We start from the raw sequence: 25781 nt of genomic DNA, 5'->3' as shown, positions 1-25781 counted from the left end.
GAGTGACAGGGGACCCTCAGGTTAGATGTATCAGATGTCTTTAGGGACCTCACAGAGTAACTAACCATGATGGCTTCTCAGTAGGGACTTGGCCTCTTTCTTCTTTCCTTGACACCCACTCCTGAGACCCACCCTGAATGTCCTTATGTCAGCCTCAGCAAGCAGGAAAAAGCCTAGCTATGACCATGCTTTAGGGCCGTGGCTCTCAAACCTCCTAAGGACCTTAGTACAGTTCCTCACGTTGCAGTGACCCCCCCCCCCCAGTGTAAAATTATTATTATCATTTGCTACTTAACTGTAATTTTGCTACCGTTACGAATCATAATGTAAATAACCCGTGGGGGTTGCAACCCACAGTTGCTCTAGGGGTAAAACAGGATTTCTGTTTCCTTGTGCCTTGTCTACAAAGGGCGTTGAGTATAAGAAAATCTTACGATGAACCTCCAGACTGAACGGATACCCTTCTTCAAGCTAGGCAAACACCTGAAGCTGGCTGACTAGCTGGTGTGAGGTCCTGCCATGGCAGTCCAAACTCTGACCTCCTGGGGCAGCAGCTTTGAAAGGAATTTTTAAATCATTATTTTGGTCTCTGGTGGGCAGCAAAATGTTAAAGGTATATTGAAGAGGGCACAGGCCCTAGGAGTGCATGTCTCCCTTCTCTAGCACCACGAGGAAAAGAATATGATAGAACTGCTGCAGACCATTGAAGGGAGCGTGGTCATCAGCCTAAGGGGACAATGTGTTGTCCATCGCTCTGTGCACAGTGGGAGGTCATTGGCTGATGCTGTTCTTTTTTTTTTCTTTCTTTCTTTTTTTGTTTTGTTTTTTTGTTTTGCTTTTTGTTTGTTTTTTGTTTTTTGAGACAGGGTTTCTCTGTATAGCCCTGGCTGTCCTGGAACTCACTCTGTAGACCAGGCTGGCCTCAAAATTCACTTGCCTCTGCCTCCCAAGTGCTGGGATTAAAGGCACGGGCCACCATGACCATGCCCGGCCTGGCTGATGCTGTTCTTAACCACGTTCAGAGCAAGAAGTCAAGAGTGAGAAAAGCTGGTTGTGAAGGTGCATGCCTATAATCCTAGAACTTGGGGGACTCAGGCCAGAGGATCATAGTTTGACTGCAGTCTGGGCTACAGAAATACCGTCTCAAAAACAAGGAAAAAAAACCAAAAAACCAAAAAAAAAAAAAAAAACAAAAAACAAAAAAGAATGAGAAACTGGGCTGTCAGATCTTGGAAATTGCAAAGGGGATCCAGTGAGCTCAGCCCAAACCCTGGCTGGACAGACACTGTCCTATGTAAGGAAGGGCAGGGCTGGCTCTCAGGATGCAGAGCAAACCAGGACTAGCTGCTGGCTCTCAGGCCTGCTCTACAGAAGATGCTCAAGCACAGCCAGGGCAACAGAGGCACCTTTTTGCTGCATACGTACTTCAGCCTGCTAAGGGCTTTTGCCCCGCAGACTGGAGGCTTCTTTTGGAAAGAGCACATTCAGCCGCAGCGTGGGAAACAGGGTAGCAAGGCAGAAGGACAATAAGCTGCTCAAATAATTACCATAAGGCTAAAGAGTCCGTTCCAGTCTGTTCGGCTGTTCCCGTGTTAGCTGATTGTAAATGAAAACCATCCTGCTGGTTCCAGCCAAGTTTCAGGCCTTCTGTTTGTTAGGGAAAATGTTTCTCTAAAGATTTTACAGAGCACCAGAGGCAGGGCTACTCCCCTGCCAGGTGCACAGAAATCTGGCTTTGAAATAATGTCCAGAATGTTTAATAAATGGTGAAAAAAAGGGAGGGGAGGTTTTTCCCCCCCTCTGATGGATAAAGAAGACCCAGAGTGAAGAGTATATTGTGTGTGGGGGAGGGAGGGGGCAGGTACAGAAGCAAGGCCCAGGGGTCCTGGCCAGGTTTGACCCTTCATCTGGATGCTTCAAAGGTTTTCGCCTCACTGTTGTCTCATAGGGCCATTCATGCCCAGGACACAGTCCCTCTATCAAAAAAAAAAAAAAAAAAAAAAAAAAAGGTTTCCCTAATAGTACAAACTCAGTGTGATGGTTTGGATATGCTTGGCCCTGGGAGTGGCACTATTGTGAGGTATGGCCGTGTTGGGGTAGATATGTCACTGTGATCATGGGTTTTAAGACCCTCATCCTAACTGCCTAGAAGCCAGTATTCTGCTAGCAGCCTTCAGATGAAGATGTAGAACTCTCAGCTCCTCCTGAGCCAGGCTGCCATGTTCCTGCCTTGATGATAATGGACTGAACCTCTGAACCTATAAGCAGGCCCAATTAAATGTTGTCCTTATAAGAGTTGCCTTGGTCATGGTATCTGTTCATAGCAGTAAAACTCTAACTAAGATACAAATTCAGTGTGATGGTTTGGATATGCTTGGCCCTGAGAGTGGCACTATTGTGAGGTGTGACCTTGTTGGGGTAGGTATGTCACTGTGGGCATCGGCTTTAAGACCCTCATCCTAGCTGCCTGGAAGCCATTATTTTGCTAGCAGCTCTATATATATATATATATATATATATATATATATATATATATATATATGAAGACTAGTCACAGCGTTACACGCTGATGAGCAAGCCAGACTCGCTTTCTCATCTTACGGAGTTCACAGTCGAGCAGAACAAAAGGCTATCGATTAAGTATACATTTAATTTAACCCGATTAAGTATACATTTAATTTATATATATATATATATATATATATATATATATATATATATATACTTAATTCATTCACCCAGGTCCTGTGCTGCCTTCTTGTGGAGCAGAGTCCTCACGTTTTTCCACATGCTTGACTCAAGCCCACATTATGCTTGTCTGGGAGAGGGCCAATTCTGATCAAGTACAGACTAAAGAAGGGCTGGGGCACCTAAGGTGCCTTGATTCTGTGGTGACATCAGAGACCCTTTGTTTACCCCACATCTGTAGCACACCTGGAAGTGCTGGGCAATGAGAAGGTTTAGGTCTCTGGCTAATGCCCAGGGTTGTCAGAGAGGCCCATCAGATCCAGTGGTGTGGCTGTCTGAAGGAGTGCTCACCCAGATCCTAATGTCCTTTGTGTTTTCCCTTTGCATGGATTTTTTTTTTTGAGGTCTTCTCTTGACCAATTGTTCTTCATCATTTCCCTTTGTTCAGTCTTGTCTCCATAGTCTGCTATGTCCCTTACCTCCTTCTCTGACTGTTATTCTCACCAATTGCTTCTTTCCTGATTTTCATCATAATTACATTTTTTCTTTCTAGTTTTTGAGCTGGAGCCCCATGTAGCCCTGACTGGCTTTGAACTCTCTGTGTAACCAAGGATGGCCTTGAACTTCTGATCCTCTTGCTTTTCCTTCCTGCATGCGGAAACCACAGGCAGGTGCCACCACTCCCAGTTTAGTGGTGATGGGAGGAAAGCCAGGGCTTTGTGCACGCTAGGTAAGTATTCTGTTGGTTGACCTGCATCTCCAGCCCCTCCTATCCATCATGGGTTAAATTAAATGTATACTTAATCGATAGCCTTTTGTTCTGCTCGACTGTGAACTCCGTAAGATGAGAAAGCGAGTCTGGCTTGCTCATCAGCGTGTAACGCTGTGACTAGTCTTCACCTGTCTGTTGTAGGAGTGGGATGGGTGAGGGTCACTGGGGTGATGTTGAGGGAAAGTAGAAGAGTGACTGGGGCAGAGAATATTGCCAAAAGGAACATGTGGAGTCATGAGGGCATGAGGGGTCATGAGAACATGAGGGACCACGAGGGCATGTGGGATAGTTCTCACATGGCTGGAGATCCCTGCAGGGAACCTGCTAGGCAAGGTGTGGCTTACTTCTGTTAGGAGCCTCTCCATGCAGCTCTTCTCATCTCTCAAGTGGCAGCTCGGGTCCTCATCGAACTGGCCGTGGAAGCTTTTGCTGGGAGTGCTGAAGTATTTGGCCATGTGTCTCATTGTTTGGTTTTCTCCTTCAAATGCCTTCCATTGCTTCAGCTGTTAGTAAAGAAGAACACATGTTATTTATTTAATTACACACCCAGAAACACTTCCCTTGCTCTTTCTCATAAATACCAAGGAATGACACAGTCACCAACACACTCAGGCACAAGCTGTTTACTCCCCAAAATGCCATTTCCTCTGCAGCATTCATCGATTGCTGTGACAGAAAACATGGAGAACAGTCAGGTTTCGTGTTTTAAACGTGTCTGAGGATAAGATGGAGTATGATACAGAACACCCTCTCTGTTGTTAAAGTGTCGAAGGAAACAGGAGGAAGGACATGTCTAGAATGGTATTCTAAAGCTCTCATTGGAAGCCGACTAAACCTGAATGTGTCTATGAAGCTAATCTTGGTCATCAGTCAGTTGTTGAGGAGTGCTGTGTTTTTTGATATTGAGAGTCCAGTTCATTGTTGGAGACTTTTCTAAGCCAGATTAATGACCAAAGCACAAATAGAAACCAACTTATGTCAATGAAAACAGAATGTTTGGGCTGGAGAGATGGCTCAGTGGTTAAAGGCACCTATTGATCTTCCAAAGGTCCTGAGTTCAATTCCCAGCAACCACATGGTGGCTCATAACCATCTAGATGGGATCTGATGCCCTCCCTCTTCTGGTGTGTCTGAAGACAGCTACAGTGTACTCACATAAATAAATAAATAAATAAATAAATAAACAAACAAACAAACAAATAAATCTAAAAACCCAGAATGTCAGCACATGGCCATATTTTCTGACAGGGAAAGTGAGGACAGGAATGTGACTTTTCCAAGGTCACACAACACTTTTGACAGACTCACAACTGTAACCAAAACCACCACAGCTTGGATTCTCATCTAACTGATGAAGAGACAGATTGTTGGGGATCGAGAAACTGTCCTTGGGGAGCGATCTGGGGAAACATGGTCTGGCCCACTTTTATAATAACAGGGGTGATCTAGCAAATCATCAGACAGGAGTCTGGTGCGGAGTTTGGGATGCTGTGTCTACCTAGTGAGTACCACTGATATGAAGGACACGGTCCCTAGTGGTAAAGGTAGGAACCTTTTACCCTCTGTCTCAGCTCCCCTTATGGGGACATCTCTGCAGGGATGCCAAGGATTGGCTCAACACAGGCATAAGGCCATATCAAGCCTTGGGGCTCACGTCCCCTAAGCTGATGGAGCCACATTTTGACCAAAGCTCTCCAACCCCTTTTGGTCCCTCCCTTCTGAAGGTCCCAGTCCTTGAGACTTGACTCTGTATTTTCTGGGATATCCATTACTCAATCCTCAAGGGTCAAGGTAGTTCCTCCAAAGGACCAGCACATTTTTATTTCTGGCCTCTGGGTGATGTGGATGCTATAGGCTGGGTTATAGCTCTTCACAGTTCTTCCTTATCTCTGGGTCCTTGGAACTTGTTGACTGTAACCTAAGATGGCAAGTAGAATTTTGTGATGGTGATGTTAAGGCTTGGGGATGGAACAATTATTCTGGAGTATTCAGGTGGAGTCAATGTCATTACCAGAGTCCATATAAGAGAGAAGGAGGAGCCTGATGAGGGTGGTGGCGCACGCCTTTAATCTCAGCACTTGTGAGGCAGAGGCAGGCAGATCTCTGTGAGTTCCAGGACAGTCAGGGCTATACAGAGAAACCCTGTCTCAAGAATGAGAGGAGCTGGGATGGAGAGAGGGAGGAGGGCCAGAGAAGGTGGAAAGAAAGAGAAGGAAGGGCAGCCATTAGAATGCCCCATTGCTGGGTCTGAAAGGGAAGGAAGGGCCTTAAAGAAGGCAAGTAGTCTTTAAAAGCTGAAATAGTCAGGAAATGGAGTCCCCCCTTTTCTGAAAAAAAAAAAAATTGTAGATCAGGTGATACCTTGGTTTCAGTCAAATAAAGCCCATTTTTGATACTTGCCCTACAGAACTGCAAGATACTACATTTGTTCTGCTCAAAGCCATTGGCACCTATTAGAGCAGCCACAGGAACTCCTGTGGGAGTACAGCGTCATCTGTAACAGGCCACGCCGTGCTCCTAGAAGCTCAGAGCTGCAGAGGATCCAGGGGATCCCAGGTTGGTTCCCAGCACAGGAATGGTGGCTCGCAACTGTCTGTTCCGTTCCAGGGGATCTCGTACTCTGTTTTGGCTTCTGTGGGCACCAATAATGCACCTGGTACAAAGACATACATGCAGGCAAAACATTCATACACATAAAAAAATACAAATAAAGTCGACTTTAGCAAAGAGGCAAGATGGCACAGTGGGTAAGGATGCTTGCTGCTAGGCCTGGTGACCTGGGTTCAATCCCAGAGACCCCCCCCCCCTAGTGGAAGGAGAGAATTAACTTCTCCTTTGAGTTGCCCTCTGGTCTCCATCCACGCCCATGGCATGTACACACATCATACGCCCATGCACATATACGTATGCATATGCACACACACATACACACAAGTAAAATAATTTTTAAAATGATAAGATGAAAAGGGATATTCCGTCCTTGGAGCTCCTCCCACTATTGGGAGCTCTTTCTCATATTTTGTCTTATCTCTTCCGATCTGCTTGCTGCTATTCTCTCAAGACTGTCCTCCAACGCTCGTTTGATGTGAAGATGCCACAAGTTTTAGCAAAGTCTGGGGAGGCTTCCAAAGCATTCAATGCACATTGTAATTCTTCTTATGAATACTCCCTATGAGACTTAAGGAGGCGAAGGGCCCTGTGCTTCACCACATGTCCACAGTGGCTAAGATGTGACCAAAGGATACCTGAATAAGTGAAGGAAGCTTTTCTGTACAATTCTCCAGTCTTGTGGTTCCTAGATAAAGGGGACAAATCCTAAGTGTGTCGTGTACGCTGGGCAGGAAAAGCAAATGTCCTTGGAATTTTGTCTTTCGGAACGGAATGGAAGGGTGGGGGATGGGAGTTGGGGGATGGGTCACGCTCAGGTCGCAGAAGCAGGGGTTGTCTAATGGCTGGCGATGACCTCAGCGCTTGGCATCAGATACACCCAGGCATTTCCTGACAGCCCATGTGTGTACAAGCTTTTTGCCTTATATTCGCTTCACCCTGCTCTCTAGCGCTGCCTAGAGACGCTTCTAAGTCACAGCAGATCTGAAGGCTCTGGCCAGCCGGGGACTCATCTCCCTGCAGCTACCAACCGATCCTCTCCCAGGTTCCCTGGGACACTCCCATAATGTGCTCAGCTGTCTCACCGCCCTGGGGACTCAGTGTGAGTCTCACAAGGAAAGCCATGCTTCTGCCAAACATCTTTGGGCCAGAGATGAAATCAGTTTAGGGACAGACCTCGGTCATTTTTCTCTGATGAAAAGAACTTAGACCCTAAATCTACAATACTATAAGATATGGTTTAGTCTCATACCATGGTCAGTTTAAGAGGGAAAAGAGAGAGAGAGAGAAAGGGAGGGAGGGAGGAAGGAAGGGAGGGAGGGAGGGAGGGAGGGAGGGAGGGAGGGAGGGAGGGAGGGAGGGAGGGAGGGGAAGGAGGAAGCAGAATGCTTGTGTCTGAGGCTCAGGATGCACAGGGTTAGAGCGAGGAGCAGAAACCAAACTAGGACCATGCAGGGAGGTTGTGGATTCCCTCCATTTTCAAAGGGCATTTTGCTCAAATCAGAAAGCCTTTCCTTTAAAATTTCTTGGTGATAAGTTCTTTCTCCCCTTCTCCCCTTCTGCCTTCCTCCCCCCCCTTCCCTTCCTGTTTCCCTCCTCTCTCCCTCCCCCTCCTTCAGAGATGAACTTCGCCCCTAGACCGATTCTTCATATTCTTTATATTTTTTAATCAGTCTCTTATTTTTCTCTGTCTTTTGCTTCCTTCATTTCTTAGCTCAATACTTTTGTAGTGTCCAGATTGCCCACTCAGTGCTTCAGTTCAACCTAACATCATTTTTTTAAATCCCTGTTCAATATTTCATCATCTAAGACTAGATTCCTGGCCTTGTGGTTTACTTTTGTTGAAAAGAGGCAATGTCCTTGGAATCCTATTGACCAAGCAAAATAAATAGCTTGGAACATTTTCTACTGCGGAAGAAGGCATCGTCACGAAATCTTCAGAGGCTTGTTCACTTTTGTACCTGTGTGTTTTCCTTAAGAGACCTCTCCTCCTGAATGTATACCCTTACATGGAAGGAACTAGAGTCTCCTAGTGTAATAAATATAGTTTATTGATCATAAGCCGACTGCCATCACACCAGACATTACATATATTCAAGGCAGAGAGAACATAAAAGGGATATATCAACAGTCTCAGCCTGCTCCCCGTCGCCCCCAGGACAGTACAAAGTCTGTCTCTCAGAAGCCTTCTAGGCAACCTCTAGTGTTCCAAATGATGTTCTGGGGACACCTCTAGCTGTAAGGGAGGCTGACAGAGCAAATGCTTAGTTCTTTTCTAGGCAAACAAGAAAGGAAAGGAGCAGGGAAAGAAGTCTAGGAGGCCCAAAAGTTTCTCTTTGCCTCCCATCTCCCAGGAAGAAGGACCCCCACCCCCAGCCCCAACCCCTAGCCACCCCACACACACACCACCCCCACTCTTCCGGCATCCCAGACAATGAGCCTCTATTTCTAAGGGGCCTTCTTCAGCCCAGTTCCTACAACAACAAGATGCTGCAAAAGTTTCTCTGCTTATGGTACAAAGGCTGCACCCAGCCACAGAGACTCATGTAGATGCTCAAGTCCCCACCCCACCTCCTCCCGCCCCCCACCATGCTTATATTTGGTCGAATGTTTTGTTGAGAATTAGTGAGCAGAAAGGAGACTGGAGTGCCCATGCATCCGGAAGTTGACTGTAACCTTCTATCAGTCAGCAGTGGAATGAATCATTAGTTTTCACTCCAGGAAGGGGGATCAGAACGGGGCTAGCCTCAGGGGGAAGAAGAGCAGGAGAGAAAACGAAAACATCCAGTGGCTAGGTCGTTAAGGTGATGGATGAGGGCCTGCAGCCCATCAGCTCAGAAAACAACCACCAGCACTTCCCCTGGGCTTAAGGGTTCCTTCTACCTCTCTATGCCCGACCTCTGCTTCCGCCCTCCTTTATTTGATTTTATTCTTAACCTCTGCAATAGGAAATACATTAAAACCTCTCCCTTTCATAAAAAAGGAGATTCTGTGTTTCCCTCCAATAAGAAGAAAGGGAAAGCTTACTATGTAGCCAAGGATGGCCTTATCTCCTGCCTCCATCTCCCAGGTATTGAGATTATAGGGGCACACGACCACACCTGGCTAGGAAAACCATTCCCTGTCATGAAGCAGACATTTTTCTATGAACCTGCAATCCCAAATTAGAAAGGGGAGGGGGGGAAGGCTATTCTCTTGAAAGTTAGCCTGGGCTACACTGTAAGTTCCGAGGCTACGTATCAAAACATTTAAAAAGAAAAAAAAAGTCTTTTCTCTTAGACTAGTGAAAAAAAGAAAAAACTATCTCAAGGACTGAAAAGACACAAAAGAGGGGTTGATCAGAGTGGGGGCTGGGTGGGAAGTAGGGGTGAGGTCACCTCAAAAGACAGGCCCCACCATGGTAGTCCTCTTTGGCCTGACTAGGAAGCAGAACTTTCCTCTTCTAGGCACCGAGGAGGTGCAGAGGGGGCCCCAGCCCCTTCTTCTGACCACCCATCGTACCCCACGAAGAACCCTGGCCAGCACTCTGAGCATACCTGGGGAATGAAGACACAGCAGTTCACAGTGGTTGTGCAAACGAAGATACCTCCGGATGTGAGTCCAAAGACCAGATTGGGCCAGGAGTGCAGGTATCTGGTGACCACAAAAAGCAGCCCAGCGGTGAGGAGCAGGAGGTTGACCCCGACCATGATGGTTAAGGACTGGTTCACTGGAGGAGAGCTGACATGGTTGGTCAGGCCAGCCAGGTAAGCACCATACAGCAGCAGCAGCCCCTGCAGGAGGAGCAGGGACCAGAGGCACAGAAAGGGGGGACCACAGGTCACAGTAGTACCACTGGGGCCAGTGTCCTCATCAGTAACACTGGGCTAATAATATCTTTATTTTAAAAGATTTATTTATGTATGTATTTATTTTATGTATATGGGCACACTGTAGCTGTTAGTTCTGATAGTTGTGAACCATCATGTGGTTGCTGGGAATGGAGGTTGCTCGCTCTGGTCAGTCCTACTTGCTCTGGCCTAAAGATTTATTTATTATTATATCTAATTACACTGTAGCTGTCTTCAGACACACCAGAAGAGGGCATCAGATCTCATTATGGATGGCTGTGAGCCACCATGTGGTTGCTGGGATTTGAACTCAGGACCTTCGGAAGAGCGGTCAGTGCTCTTAACGGCTGAGCCATCTCTCCAGCCCGGCTAATCATATCTGCCTAAAGATTTGCTGCGTGCTTCTGCTAAGATATGACCCAAGAAGCCAGGAGCTAGCTCCTTACACCTATGACTTCTGAATAATGCCACTTCCTGTCCTTTACTGAGAATGGTTTATGAGAGGTTGGCAAACAAGACATCAGATAACGCAACATTCTTCTGGGAGAAGGCACAGGGCATTGTGTGTGTGGATCGGAGTTCCACAGACAGGGCAGCCAAGCCGGCTCCTGCTGGTGTGTGTGTGTGTAGGGGGTTTGCTACATATCCATTATGGCTTGGCAGTGAGTGTGGCTGAATGGCACATGAGAACTGAAAGTGACCCTTGAGCTGCTTGTCCCATCCTGTGCTGCTGTACTAGGGCAGTGCCGGAGGGAGGGGACTTATTATTTGTTTTCCCAGGGTGCTCAAAGGCACCATCTGCTTGCCAGGCTCTGCACCTGCAAGACTGCATGCATCTGCCTGGAAGGATGGACGCTGCTGTTTTCTGTTCGACACAAAGAACTCCATAGGCTGCCAGTGGCTCTGTGCAATGGGGGGTTTCTGGGAGATGAAAGATGGAAAAAGAGGAGAACAAAGGCAGGCTGGGACCCCAGCAACAGTGCGGGAGGCACAGGCAGCAGGCGCTATATATGAACTGCTTTGTGACATTGCCCGCCTCTACCACAAGGAACTGGGCCCCAGCTCTCTCCTCTCTTCACACACACAAACCTGCCAGGTCTTTATTAGGGAGAAAACAACATAGTATCAGGCGGTGCTGCTTTCCCCCAGAGGCAGCTGCATGCATATAGAGATCAGAGCTTTTATCAGCAGCACTCAGTATACATATGACTGCACACACTAGCCTTTCTAACTTGCTCAAAGGACTACGCTGTAAACCATCACTACCAAGGACATACACAGCCGGCCTGTTGGGTGGCCTGGCATTCCACAGTGATGAGGTTGAGGCAGGAGCATTGCTGTGAGTTTGAAGCCAGTTTGGGCTACACAGTGAGACCTTGTGCCAGCCAGTCTTATGTGAACTTGACACAGGAACTAGAATTATCTGAAAGGAGGGAACCTCAATTGAGAAAATGCCTCCATAAGATCCAGCAGTAGGGTATTTTCTTAATTAGTAATCAGTGGGGGAGGGTCCTGCCCATTGTGGGTGGTGCCATCCTTGGGCTGGTGGCCCTAAGTTCTATAAGAAAGCAGGCTGAGCAAGCTTTGGGAAGCAAGCCACTAAGCAGCACTTCTCCATGGCTTTTACATCAGCTCCTGCCTCCAGGTTCCTGTCCTGACTGACTTCAATCATGAACAGCAATATGAAAGTATAACGACAAATAGACCCTTTCCTCCCCAACCTGCTTTTTGGTCATGGTATTTCATCACTGTCTTAGAAACCCTAAGACAGACCCTGGCTCAAAACAACTACAGCAGGTAACATCATGAGAGCAACATCACCATAGAGCAGTAGGCTTGGCTGATAGGGAGGGAGGAGGAAGGCAAGCCACACCCTGTTTATAACTGGAATGTGTAGATGCCGTTGGGTATGAGGTAAGGCTGAGAGCCAAGGGGTTTCCAGAGAATAAGGTAAGTCTGGCCATGTGTCCTGTTGACTCTGAGATCACATGACCTGGTCAGCACCACCCGCAGGCAGGGGTGAGTTTTGAAGCTTTGTGCTATAGGGTAAGGAGTCAATGTGACAGAGGTGTTTCTGACACCCTGTGTTCCAGAACGGGGTGCAGGGTCAAACCCAGTCACCTTGGGATCTTCTCTGAGTAGAAGGACACAGGAGGGGCCCATGGGGCCTGACTGATGCCACCGAACAGTGTTCCCTCGGCAACGGGATCGTTATTAGTTTTATCAAAGGTGAATAAAATTAATTCTGTGATTCTGAAAATGTTAAATATGATTTTAATAAAAGTTTAATCTCATTAAAATTCTTGCTAGAAAGGGAAATGGGTGTGAGGAAAGCCGCGGTACCCACCACCCTTGCATCAGCAAGGGCGGGGGTGGGGCTCAGTCCTACTCAGAAGCGCCTTGCTGGCAGGGGCCGCAGAGGTTGGCTCAGTTAGTTTTCTGATGCTCAACAACTTGTTCTCCTTTATCCATATCACTGTAATAGTGGGGGAAAGGTGCAAAGAGAACGTGCAGGAGGCAGTGGACGAAATGGAGGAAGGCTGGGTGCGGGCTGGGGCGGGGAGGTGCGCCGAACGCTCTGGGAGCTAAGAACTGAGATGACCTGATGTTTCAGAACCGTCCAGAGCTAGAGGCAGAACACGTATTCTGGAGCCGTTAGTAAGGGCAGGAGTGGCTGGAAAGTCTCATGTGTGAGTTCTAAGCAGCCGAGAACAGCTCTACGAGGCTGTCATCCTTGTCTCTAGTTGAGAGGGTTATGCATCTGAGAGGTTATTTAGATGAGGTTGAGGTTCAGCCAGGAAGGGGCCAGGGCAGAGTTCAGCGTCATTCTGTAGCGTTTGGAAGTTTTTTTAAAACCATTTTCAGGATACAAGTGAGTAGTGGCTGTTTGCTTCCTGGATTCTTCTTTTAAAAAACAAAACAACAACAACAAAACCTCCCAAGCTAGTTACAATGGCCAGCCTGGCTTACACAGGCAATGAGACCAACAAAGGTTATATGGCAAGACTCTCACAAAACAAACAGCCACCCCACCCCTAACACCCACTCCCCAAACAGAAAAACAGACCATAATATGAGAGAAAATGAAGTCTCAGTGATTTGTGGGCAGACCGAATTCGAGCACATGGGGAGCTGTAAGTGGAACCCCTTTGAACCAGTAGAGAAACAAAAGGTTCACAGCTTTAGGACTTCTGCAGGAGCCCAGGTTGGCTCTGAGCTCACTCTTCTGTTGTCACCATTCATGAACACACCTCGTTAATTCTCTAATTCTCTTTCCAAACCCGTTTTGTTGGAAACAGATTGTAACCCGAGGAGGTGTAGTTACCAACCTTGCATCCCAAAACCAGGGCTATCCAGACATCGGAGTACCGTGAAGCACAGAAGTGTGTGTTGGTCAAAGAGCAGGAGACATCTCTCCCTGTCACCTGTGAGGGACATCCGGTCAGAACCAAAGGCATTCAAATTCCTGGGACCACACTGCAGAGCTCTGTGAACTTCCTTGGAGTGTGAACTCCTCCACACTCCAGTTTCCCTCTTTAGTATGTAAAAAAACGGAAATATGTAGGCGACTCTGTTAGAATCTAAAACAGGAGTGCCTGAGCAGGAGGGAAGGGAGAGAAAGGTGGGTGGCTAGCAGATGCTGGGGCGCTTTGGGACTTACTCCAGGGCTTGTGCTTTGTTACCACCATGGTTTCAAAAAGCTCTGCAACAAAGTTACAGGTTTCAAAAAGCTCTGCAACAAAGTTACAGGAGTTTTTCAAACCAGGAATCATTATTAGCAAACAGCCAAATCCTTCTTCACTGCCCCTTCTGGTATCTATTCCACTGCATTCCTCGGCCTGTTTAAAGGAATTATTTCTCCTATTTCACCTGAGCCTAGTGAAAGAGGCAGGATTGTTATCTCTAAATTACTTCTCTATCTGGAAAGGGGACTTAGAGCTGTTATGCAGCCTTCCTCGGGGGCATGGTGGATGGCAGCCTGGGATTTGAACTACAGTAGAATGACAACCAAGGCAACCTCAGAACACCACCTTTGTCTCTCAACAGGAAGGGGAAGGCAACTCCCTAGAGCTGAAAGTTCTCCTCTGTGTCTGTGCAAGCAAAGAGAACTGCCAGGTAGATTCCCTGTGCACTGACATCTGGGGATGCCCGGGAGACGACTGGGGGCACAAGGATCATTGTGGGTGGCAGCACAGCTTTTATACAAGGGGCAGGCTGCTCGGAGCAGCCACTGCCCGACTTCTGTTTGGAACAGCTGCTCAGTAGGTGCTGCTGAGATGATGGCCCTGGGTATCACAGACGCCAGCCAAGGTAAGGCATCAGATTGCTCAGGGATAGGCAGCCTCTCACCTTCATGCTGACACCAAGCATCTGGAGGCACTGGATGGGGTCAGTCAGCACCCATGTCACAAGCAGGATTACATCAGCCACCACCAGTGCTGCCACCAATCCCAGCAACTGCAGGTCTTTGATGATCTGCAAAACAGTCAAGGTCAAAATGTCATTTTGGATGCTGGCTGTATAACACAGGTGCTAGAGTGTGCCCCGTGTGTGGAGGTATGAGTTGTAGCAACAGTCTTCTACGGGAGCCTCAAATGTTAGCCATCAAAGGTGAAACACACACCACCACACTGACCCACCAAATTCATGCTTAGGATTGCAAGACTGAACACTGCCTCTGTAAGTCAGTTGAGTTATTGTTACTGTTACCATTAAGGAGTTCCCCTTGTTTAGCCTTTCTGGCTTTTTAATTTGTTTGTTTTTTGTCTTGTTTTGTTTTTCAAGACAAGGCTTCTCTGTGTAGCCCTGGCTGTCCTGGAACTAGCTCTGTAGTCTAGGCTGGACTCAATCCACCTGCCTTTGTCTCTGAATGCTGGGATTAAAAGCATGTGTCACCACTGCCTAGCTTGTTTAATGGTTTGGTACTCTACCCTTCCTGGCAAAGGTCTTATAAACGAAGTTCACTTTTATTTCTAGACATGTCTCTGTGAGCATATGAAGAAGTATAGAGGTTTTAGCACTAGGCTTAACTATTAACTCAGAAATGGGATCTCAGAGATGGAGAGATTATTAATATTTTCTCTACAATTTGACTGATATGAAGAAAATGTTCTTTTAATGGCAGTCTTAAATTGATTATGAGAATTTAGTAGAGGATGTATAAGACTGTGGCAACAAAAGAGGGAGGGATGAACAAAGGATTCATGGATGGGGCAGTAATGTAGATTCATGTTTGCCTCTCCCTCTCCAGCTCTTATTTTATTAAAGGGTTTTCATACAATATATTTTAATCATATCCTTTCCCCTCCCCAAGTCCTCCCAGATCCTCCCTACCTATTAACAGAGAGGCCGAACCTACTCCATCTTGGGATGGGCCTCCATCTTAAGAAAAACTTGATCTATAGCTGAACCCAGGCTGCATCCAAGTACCAGGAAGGACTCCATGGCTTGTCCCATACCCCAGAGTTACCCCTTAGCTACTTCCTAGCAACAGTCAATCAAAGATCAGTCTGATTGTTTCAGATGTACTCTCAGACTGTGGTTGTTCATAGTTTTGCTTCAGAGGACACACCTGTTGGCTTACAGTATTCACACAATAAGATGCTCGCCAGGCTGAAAACCCCTCGCTTGCTTGACATTTCCTATAAAGCCCTGTCCTGCTTACAGCTCTGGGCTTCACCCTCCCATTCTGCTCCTTCAGAAATGATGGTGTAGCCGGGTGGTGGTGGCGCACACCTTTAATCCCAGCACTTGGGAGGCAGAGACAGGTGGATTTCTGAGTTCAAGGCCAGCCTGGTCTACAAAGTGAGTTCCAGGACACCCAAGGCTATACAGAGAAACCTTGTCTCGGGAAAAAAAAAAGCAAAAAAAAAAAAAAAAAAAAAAAAAAAAAAAAAAAACCCAAACAAAAACAAAAACAAAACAAAAAACAGAAGTGGTGATGTGGCCCAAGGTTGAGCTTGAATAAAGATCCTGGTGGGATAGCATCGGAGTCGGGCCCTTGGTGGTCTTTTGAAGTTCACAAACACTTCCTGGCACAACACAACCTTATGTCTTTTCTTGAAAACAAAACAAAACAAAACTGAAAAAGAAAACCAAAACAAATTTAAGATGAAAACAAAGGCAGAAGGTGGCACATGCCTTTAGCACCAGCGCTGATAGATCTCTGAGTTCAAGCCCTATCTGGTTTATACAGAGATTTCTGGGACAGTCAGGGCTATACAGAGAAACCCTGTCTTGGGAAAATGGAAACAATACCACTCCCCCCACCCCCAAAAAAGCCCCATGATAAGTCAAAAAGCAAAATAAAAACAAGAAAAGTTTAAACAATTACACGGAGCTCATTTTGTGTTGGCCTGTCCAGGAGTGTGGTTGATACACCCAGTGACACTCTATTCAAACAAACAAACAAACAAACAAACAAACAAACAAACCTGAGTTTCCCTTTCCCAGCAGGTATCAGCTGCAAATAGCTTCTTGGTTGGGGCAGGACCCCTGACTCTGTGTCCCCTCTCTGTGCTAGTAGTACCCTGTCTGCCTTGAACTGCAGAGTCTTTGCAAGTTCCTATGTGTAACTGTCCCATGGTGTCTGGAAGACGCTGTTTCCTTTGTAAGAAGGAAAAGAGCCCACCTGGGGCTCTTGCATCGCTCTGCCTCCTGAGCCTCCTGGAGGGGAGGGATTTTATACAAACAACCCATTTGGCTTAAGTTCTCCAAGGTCTCTGACTTTCTGCATGGTCCAGGGGTCTCTGTCCATTCCGATTTACTGCAAGAGGAAGCTTGTTTAGTGAGAGCTGAGCAATACTCTGGCCAATGGGTATAGCGACATGCCACTAGGAACTATTTTATCACTATGTTCTTTTAGGAGAATAATAGCAGTAGGCCCATGACTCAATTAGTCTCTGGTTCTTGGCCATCTCAGCGGTATCAGGTATGGATTGCATCTCATGGAGTTGGCCTTAAATCCAAGGGGAAAGCAGTTGGTTACCTGTAATATCTGTGCCACTACAGCACGAGTCCATCTTGCAGGCCAGTCTGTTGGCGGCCACAGGATTTGCAGCCTGGCCATACTGATGCTGACTTTGCTTCTGTGGTGGCATGCAAAGTACCCTGCAGCAGTGTGAGCACTAGTCACCAGCAGGGAGCTCCCAGTTGTGCATCAGCTTGTTTTCTTCATGTGTAATGACATGAATACGTTGACTCTTCAGCAACTCCAGGGACTTACTATCAGGTTATGGAGAACAACCAGCAGTCTTGGCAACACAGCCTGTGATTTTTGGGGGTGGTAGCGTTCTATGGGACTCCCTTGACCAATAATGTAACAATAAGCAACCCATTCTTGGAACTGGAGGTTTTACCTGGTAGCATAAGATGTCTTGTGGGACACTGTCTCCCCATTATATGGTGACTTCATTTAACAACCATATATATATATATGGAAGTTAAATATATATTAGAAAGCTTCTATACTAGTAGATTTCCACATGGCTCTTCAAAAGGCCTTTAGTGTTTCCGTGTTAGTTGTCTCTCCCTCTATTTCTTCCTTACACTGATTTCCCATCTTCTTCCCCATTAAATCTTCCTCAGTCCTATCCCTCATTTTGATTTATTGGGGGAGGGGGCGCGGGGGTGACAGGATCTCACTAGTTCTGGCTGTCCTAGAACTCACTATGTAGACAAGGCTGGCCTCCAAGTCACAGAGATATGCATGCCTCTGTCTCCCAAGTGCTGAGATTAAAGGCATGTGCCACCACACCTGGCTTCTAGTTTCCCTTTATATCTCCATAAGTCTATACTCTATTTCCCCTTCTTTAGAAGATCCCCTCCTTCCTGGTCCCTCAGTAGCTGCCCAGCCTCTGTGGTTATACCGGAACACATATACCTAAAACTTAAAAGCCAACACAACACATAAGAGAAACCATGCAATGTTTGTCTTTTTGTGTCTGGGTCACCTCACTCAGGATTTTGTTCTAGCTCCATCTACTGACTTGCGAATTCCATTTTTCTTAACAGCTGGATAACATCCCACTGGGTAAATGTACAACACTTCATTGTTCATTCATCATTGATGGACATCTAGGCTGTTTCCAATTTCTGGCTCTTATGAATAGAGCAGCAGTGAGCACAGATGAGCAAGGTCTCTTTGGTAAGATGTATACAGTCTTTTGGTACATGCCCAAGAGTGGAATAGCTGGATCTTGTGGTAGCTCCATTTTCAGCTTTTGAGGAACCCCCACACTGATTTCCATAGTGGTTGAACCAGTTTGCACTCCCACCAGCAATGAATAAGTGTTTCTCCTTCCCCCTATCCTTGCCAGTAGTGCTGTCATTTGTTTTGGTTAATGTTGGCCATTCTTACTGGGGCAAGATGAAATCTCTAAGTACTTTTAACTTGAATTAACCTGACAGCTAAGAATGTTGAACACTTGTTGAAGTGTTTACAAGCCATTTTTGTTTTATCTTTTGAGAACTCTATTTTCAAATTGAGTTATTTGGTTTTTTGTTTGTTTGTTTGTTTGTTTTTTGTTTTTTTTTTAAGATTCATTTTATATGTAAGTACACTGTAGCTGTCTTCAGACATCCCAGAAGAGGGCATCAGATCTCATTACGGATAGTTGTGAGCCACCATGTGGTGGGATTTGAACTCAGGACCTTCAGAAGAGCAGTCAGTGCTCTTAACCACTGAGCCATTTCTCCAGCTCGAGTTATTTGTTTTGATACTCATTATTATATAGTTCTTTATATACTCTAGATAACTAACTCTTATCAGATGTATAATTGCTAAATTACATCTAATGTAATTAGTTATACATTAGTTATATTATGTAGGCTTCTGCTTTATCAAATGATGGTGTTCTTTGCTGTACAAAGGTTTTTTTAGCTTCATGAAATCCTATTTATTAACTGTTGATCTTAATGCCTATGGCATCAGTGTCTTGTTCAGAAAATCCTTTTCTGTGCCAAGGAGTTCAAAACTATTTCCTTTCTCTTTTGCCTTTTTTAGTTTTTCCAGACAGGGTTTCTCTGTGTAGCCCTGGCTGTCCTGAAACTCGCTCTGTAGACCAGGCTGGCCTCGAACTCAGAGATCTACCTGCCTGTCTCCTGAGTGCCAGGATTGCCTATTTCCTACTTTCTCTTTACCAGATTCAGGGTATCTGGTCTTACTATGAGGTTCTTGATCCATTTGGAGTTAAGTTTTGGACAGGGTGATGGATATGGTAGACTCATGTTCTTGACAACCACCAAAGGAAAGAAGCAAGGCAGTTAGAACCCGTGGTGTTTATGAGAGCAAGATAAACCCATTGCTTAATCAAATTGTTCACATAAGAAACTACTGCTGCTGGGCGTGGTGGCGTACGCCTTTAATCCCAGCACTCAGGAGGCAGAGACAGGCGGATTTCTGAGTTTGAGGCCAGCCCGGTCTACAGAGTGAGTTCCAGGATAGCCAGGGATACACAGAGAAACCCCGTCTCAAAAAAACCAAAACCAACCAACCAAACAAACAAACAAAAAACTACTACTGCTAGCAATCAGGGAGAAAGACATACTCTGTACTGAGAAGCAGAGATAGACAATGTCAGACCATGGAAAACCAAGTGAGAAGAAAGTGGGAGAGAGGCAGCTTCAAATCATGGAAACAAAGGGAAAACTTCCAAGGCTGGGATATGGCTCAGTGGCAGATACTTTGACTAGCATGAGCAAAGCTGTGCACTCCAGACCCCATCACACACAAAAAACAAATGGCAACGTATTTCTTGGAAACACAGCAAATCCAGGGCTCTGGTTCCCCACACAACCCTGCAACACCCAGAGAAAGCTTGACTTCCAGGAGCTCAGACACACCCTGGATCTCAAGATCACAGGATCACAGAAATGACTGGACTCTGAAGAATTCTGAAAACAACCAGGATCACAGGAGGGACAGGCTGCAGTCAGAGATAGCAAGGGCAATTAGCATTAAAGATAACCAAATGGGGAGAGGCAAGCACAAGAAAGCAACAGAAACCAAGGCTACTTGGCATCATCAGAATCCAGTTCTCCTACTACAGCAAGTTCTGGATATCCCAACACACCAGAAAAGCAAGATTCAGATTTAGAAATCACATCTCATGATGATGTTAGAGGACTTAAGAAGGACATAAATATAGGAGAACACAGGCAAACAGGTAGAAGCCCTTAAAGAGGAAACACAAAAAAATCCCTTAAAGAATTACAGGAAAACACAACAAAAAGGTGAAGGAATTGAACAAAACCAACCAGGATCTAAACATGGAAATAGAAATAATAAAAAAATCATAAAGGGAGACAACCATGAAGATAGAAAACCTAAAAAAGAGATCAGGAGTCATAGATGCAAGCATCACCAACAGAATACAAAAGATAGAAGAGAGAATCTCAGGTGCAGAAGATATCATAGAAAACATTGAAACAACAGTCAAAGAAAATGTAAAATGCAAAAAGCTCCTAACCCAAAACATCCAGAAAATCCAGGACACAATGAGAAAACCAAACCTAAGGATAATAGGTATAGAAGAGAGTGAAGATTCGCAACTTAAAGGGCCAGTAAATATCTTCAACAAAATTATAGAAATCTTCCCTAACTTAAAGAAAGTGATGCCCATAAATATACAAGAAACCTACAAAACTCCAAATAGACTAAATCAGAAAATAAATTCCTCCCATTATATAATAATCAAAACACAAAATGCACAAAACAAAGAATATTAAAAGCAGTAAGGGAAAAAAGTCAAGTAACATATAAAGGAAGACCTATCAGAATTACACCAGACTTCTCACCAGAGACTATGAAAGCCAGAAGATCCTGGAAGATGTCATACAGACCCTAAGAGAATACAAATGCCAGACCAGGATACTATACCCAGCAAAACTCTCAATTATCATAGATGGAGAAACCAAAGTATTCCATGACAAAACCAAATTCACACAATATCTTTCAACGAATCCAGCCCTTCAAAGGATAATAAAGGGAAAACTCCAACACAAGGAGGGAAACTACACCCTAGAAAAAGCAAGATAGTAATCTTTCAACAAATCCCAAAGAAGATAGTCACACAAACATAATTCCACCGCTAACAACAAAAATAGCAGGAAGCAACAATCACTTTTCCTTAATATCTCTTAACATCAATATCTCTTAACATTCGATTCCCCAATAAAAAGACATAGACTAACAGACTAGATACATAAACAGGACTCAGCATTTTGCTGCATACAGGAAACGTACTTCAGTGACAAAGACATACACTACCAGTAAAAGGTTGAAAAAATATTTTCCAAGCAAACGGTACCAGGAAACATACATTTAAAATTTGTTTTTTTTTTAAAGATTTATTTTTAGCTTTAAATTCTGTGCATCTGTGTGCAGGTATGTGCAGATATCCAACATGGGTGGTGCTCACTAACTCTGTTAAGTGCTGAGCTATCTCTCCATCGCACAATTCCATTTATGTGAAACTCTGAAAAGTGAAAACTTATCTTTAACTTTAGAAAGCAAAACAGTGGTGTTCTTGGAATAGGGAGAGTCTGTTGAGATGGGCGGGGCAGCAGGGAGGGTCTGAAGTGAGGGGAGGGGCAGCAGAGGATGTTGAGCATCTGCGGATGCTGGAGTTCGATAGTTTTCATGTTTCATGAGTGTATACGTGGGTTAATATCACACTTCCTCTTCTTTGTTTTGTTTTGTTTTGTTTTTCTTCAGGAAAGAGCTCAAATGTACTCCTCACTACCACAAATTATGAAGTCAAATTTACTCAGGGGTCAGCACACCCCAAATGCACAGGGTAAGCCTTACCCTGGGAAAACCTTCTTCCTGATATTGGTGTCTCCCCTGCCAAGTATCATACTTTTTGTGTTGTTGAGTTTTGGGTTTTGGTTCTCCAGACAGGGTTTTCTCTGTGTATCCCTGGCTGTCCTGGAACTCTGTAGACCAGGCTGGCCTTGACCTCCGAGATCCACCTGCCTCTGCCTCCCAAATACTGGGATTAAAGGTGTGCAGCGCCACACCTGTTCATGTTGCACTTTTAATATGTGGGTTTCTTATGTGTCAGTTATGCCTCCAAAAAAGAGCTATTTTTGGAAAAGATATTTACAAGGATAAAATTTTAGCCAGCTTTCTACATCTGTGTGGTTACTCACAACTGAACTTTCACTAAATATTCATCATGATTCAATACTCTTTGGTTCTTAAAATCCTGTAATTACAGAGAAGCCATCTGACAGAATCATGTATGAGGTCTGGACAGTCATACCAGGGAGTTTGATACCATGGAGGAGCATGGTTATAATAAATGCTGATGTCAGGGACATGCTGGCGGCTGCATGGCTTCCAGAGTCAGTTCTGCCCACGGAGTCCATCTTCTCACTCGCTGCTTAGCTATGGCCCTCTCAGTGCAGAGTATTGCGTGTGTGGGAAAGACCTGAACTCTAGGGAGGGGATTAACTGTGCTTCTTGCTATAGCTTCTTTGCACTTACTCTTTCGCTCGCAGCTTCTGGTCTGTGCCAAGAGCCAGTCTCTCTGGGCATCTTGTTTTCCCTCCCACTATGCCAGGTATTGGGCAGCTCACAGGTTCCCATGGAGCCTTGGGGGAGTTTGTGTACCTAAAGCAGTCCGTGTTGAAAGACCTAGCTCCTGGCAGCACTCACTCTCAGCCCCCGTGTAAGTCTGGGGCTTTATGAAGCCACATCACTTTAAGGATTGAACCACAGGCAGACTACAGTCAACTCGGAGATCTGTATTCATTTCCTCAGCTCCGAGCCACTGTGGAGCTCCTGGTGTGACCCAGCATCCTGTACTAGCTGCCAACTTACCACTCTCTTGTCCGGTACTCTCTGGGTAAACACTTTGTAGAGTCGCCAGCTCTTCCCCAGGATAGGGCCAAACACCAAGGACGTCCCAATGCACAGCAAGGACAGTCGTGTCTGCGGGTGAAAGTAGGCAGAAGCAAGAGTCACTAGTGGAACCTTCATCTGTCTGCAGTGTCTCAGGCCCACAGAGGACATGGGGCAGCAAGTAGGACTCAGGGAATATGTCCATAACCTGGATACAGAACTAACGATCTCGGGAAGAGCTGTGAGCAAAGAAACATTATCGAAGTTCAACATGGTGTCCAAAACAAAATCCCACAATGTCTCCTACCTGAATGAGAGCTTCTACTGAACTCCCCTCAAGAGCATCTTGAATCCCAAAAAGGTAAGCGCTGATGTAGGTCAGACAACTGCCCAGCAAGGTCACAACATTCAGATTGGGGCTGGACATCTTCACAATCCTAGGAGGAGATAGAAAGAATGACAATAGCCGAGCTGCTGTGCGCCCCTGTCGAAGACTTGCCAGAGTAATAGTTCTTTCCTGGGAGAAACCCCACTGCAGCCCTGGAACCAGGAGTCACTGGGAAGAGACTGTTTGCTGCCCTCTGAAAAACTTACGGTGTATTTATATTCATTTAAAATAACTAACTCCAGGCCAGGCGGTGGTGGTGCACGCCTTTGATGCCAGCACTCAGGAGTCAGAGGCAAGTGGATTTCTAAGAGTTCGAGGCCAGCCTGGTGTACAGAGTAAGTTCCAGGACTGCCAAGGCTACATAGAGAAACCCTGTCTTGAAAAGCCAAAATAACGTAACATAACATAACTAAGTCCTGCTTTGTTTTATACTATTTTGGCTTTTTTGAGATGAGGCCTAATGTAGCCCAGGCTGGCCTTGAACTGCTGACCTTCTTGCCTTTACCACCCCTGCGTATTTGAGATTTGATTTGTATCTGTGTGTTGGGATCTGAGACGTGTGTCATCATGGCTAATTTACAAAAAGAAAGACAAGCATTTTATGTATATGAATGTTTTGCCCACATGTGTATCACATGTGCACCTAGAGCCCGTGGAGGATGAAAGAAGGTGTTGGATTCCTTAAAACTGGAGCTACAGACATGTGAGCTGACAATGTGCTGGAAACTGAGCCCCGGTCCTCTGCAGGAGCAGCAAGTGCTCTTACTGCTGAGCCATCTCTCCAGCCCCACTGGCTTTTATTTATTTTTATTTTTGAACCCAAACTCTTGTACCTCTTGCTTATATAACCACGGACACCCAGGTGACACCAGAGAAGGGTGGCAGTGAACTTTAGGGCTGATAAGGGACAAGTCAGCGTATGTAAGTGTCATGTCAGTGCAGGTACACTGGAGCTGGGACAGGGTGGAGCTTGCAGAGTTGAGCTGTAAGGGAAGCTGCTATCAGGAAAGAGGCTGGGAGTCTTCACATACACCATTTATTAGACATAAAAATTCCTTTTCTTTCCTTGTTTGACTGAAAAGAGGACGCAGAGGTCCAAAGCAAGGGACGAAGGCAGCATCTTTCCCAGGAGGAGAGCAAACCAAAGTTAGCGGGCAGCAGAAGACTAGAGGGGAGTGTGGCTAACTGGGCTCTCAGACAAACTCTGGGCACCAGCATAGGTTCAGGATATGAATCATTTAACCAAAAGGCGAGGTAAATGAGACTTTCTCTGTGGCATCACCAGTAGGGTTAGCTTCTGCATACCAGAACTTGAGGCCCTTTTCCATTTGCCTCTCACAGACTCCTACACAGAAGCCTTGACTATCTGATGTCCCCTTCTTGACAGCGCACTGGCCAGGGCTTCATAGACACACATCTTCTCTGGCTACATGGCTGACGGGTAGGTCTGCGGCTCTGCTCTTCACTGCATCTACTTGATTTGGACACCACAACTCCATCCTGTTTGCATGATCCAGTATTGCACGAATCCTGATTTGGAATTCTTCCCTTTTCTGACTTAGTGAAGAGGAGCCCAGTTTAGTGATTATTGAAAAAAAACAGACATTTTTCTAGTGTTCACAAGGCAAGCACTGGTGCAAACCCACTGTTCACATTAAATATGCTATGGACCCAGATGTGTATTTTTTGGTATTTTTCTTGAGAAGTTTTACTGACAATATCGCCATAAAAACTGAATGGGAGATGATGAGCCCGCTTTGTTTGGCTGATTGAACACCTGGGCAGGCACTTTGACGCCAATCAGCTCCGATCCAGCAGGTGAATGGCTTGTCTGGGGACTGTCTTTGCCCTGTTGGGAGGCATTCAACCACCAAGTCATCTTACTTTTCTACTGAACTAAATGGTGAATTCTACAAAACTGTATAGTTTTCATTCACCCACAAACACTAATTAGTTTTCACAAAGCCAGGAGATTTAAATAATTATAGTGATAAGACTTGTGTTCCAAGTATGAAGAGTTAAAAGTCTAGACTGGGTGACTTTTTTTTTTTTTTTAAATAAAGATTATGTAACAATCTCTCCTTTTAAAAGGATTATGTAATGATCTCACTTTTATCTTCCTCTTCATTATTGCCTGGAAATGGGAGGCAAGGGCTTTTCTCAATTTACTTTTTCAATTTGTTTGAGTCCAGTAAAGACTCAGTTCATGTAAATAAACATCCTCAGAACTTGTTTAATCCTGCATGGTCACTCCAGGACTCCGACGCCTGTGACAGCCTCCAACTCTCACGTGGGCCTCTGAGCTAAGGGGACTTGGAGTTACTGAATTTGGAAGCATGGTTCAAGGTTGGGGAGCAGGGGAGGGTACATCCTGATATCCTACAGCTACACTAGAAGGAAACTTCCCTTATAGCGTCATGGGGCATGCCTTGTAAGATCCCTGTTGAGTTGATGTGAATGCTAGCTAGCATGGAGTAGTTTTGTTCTGTTTCATTTAACCTGTGTGGGTGTTTGGTCTGCATGCATGTCTGTGCACCAGTTGCCTGCCTGATGCCCTCAGAAGGCAGAAGCAGATGTTAGATTCCCTGGAGCAGGAGTGACAGATGGCTGTGAACCATGTGCTCACTAGGAATTGAACTTGGAGCTTCT

The 25781-nt window shown here is 45.5% G+C and overlaps 1 protein-coding gene, 1 long non-coding RNA gene and 1 pseudogene across 6 annotated transcripts in view; 1 reads left to right on the top strand and 2 right to left on the bottom strand.

Annotated features, from left to right (window-relative positions):
* Gpr156 (G protein-coupled receptor 156) overlaps positions 1 to 25781 on the bottom strand; it is a 91346-nt gene that overhangs the window by 5691 nt on the left and 59874 nt on the right. The window contains exons 4-10 of one of the 3 annotated variants that reach the window (XM_011245894.3): positions 23052 to 23181; positions 22724 to 22834; positions 14248 to 14373; positions 13227 to 13322; positions 9604 to 9840; positions 5911 to 6113; positions 3906 to 3963 (exon numbers count right to left, since the gene is read on the bottom strand). In XM_011245894.3, coding sequence (XP_011244196.1) covers positions 3960 to 3963; positions 5911 to 6113; positions 9604 to 9840; positions 13227 to 13322; positions 14248 to 14373; positions 22724 to 22834; positions 23052 to 23181 — 907 coding nt within the window. In that variant the 3' untranslated portion in view covers positions 3906 to 3959. Of the gene's footprint in view, positions 1 to 3804; positions 3964 to 5910; positions 6114 to 9603; positions 9841 to 13226; positions 13323 to 14247; positions 14374 to 22723; positions 22835 to 23051; positions 23182 to 25781 lie in introns of those variants that run through there. The other 2 variants (NM_153394.2, XM_006522126.1) reach the window with 2 other exon arrangements.
* Gm36225 lies at positions 13587 to 24851 on the top strand. Of its 3 annotated transcripts, none has more exons than XR_001781982.2 (5): positions 13587 to 14208; positions 17911 to 18043; positions 21614 to 21695; positions 22893 to 23105; positions 24520 to 24851. It is a non-coding gene; the product is annotated as a predicted gene, 36225 (long non-coding RNA). The 3 variants fall into 3 exon arrangements; XR_876064.2 differs by having other exon boundaries at positions 24474 to 24851; XR_384841.3 differs by lacking the exons at positions 17911 to 18043; positions 21614 to 21695 and having other exon boundaries at positions 24474 to 24851.
* On the bottom strand, positions 21614 to 21753 carry Gm25140 (annotated as a pseudogene).

The sequence above is a fragment of the Mus musculus genome, chromosome 16 (assembly GCF_000001635.26).
Source record: "Mus musculus strain C57BL/6J chromosome 16, GRCm38.p6 C57BL/6J".
Lineage (NCBI taxonomy): Eukaryota > Metazoa > Chordata > Mammalia > Rodentia > Muridae > Mus > Mus musculus.
The sequence above is the reverse complement of the archived record's forward strand: the minus strand, read 5'-3'. Positions and strand labels throughout refer to the sequence as shown.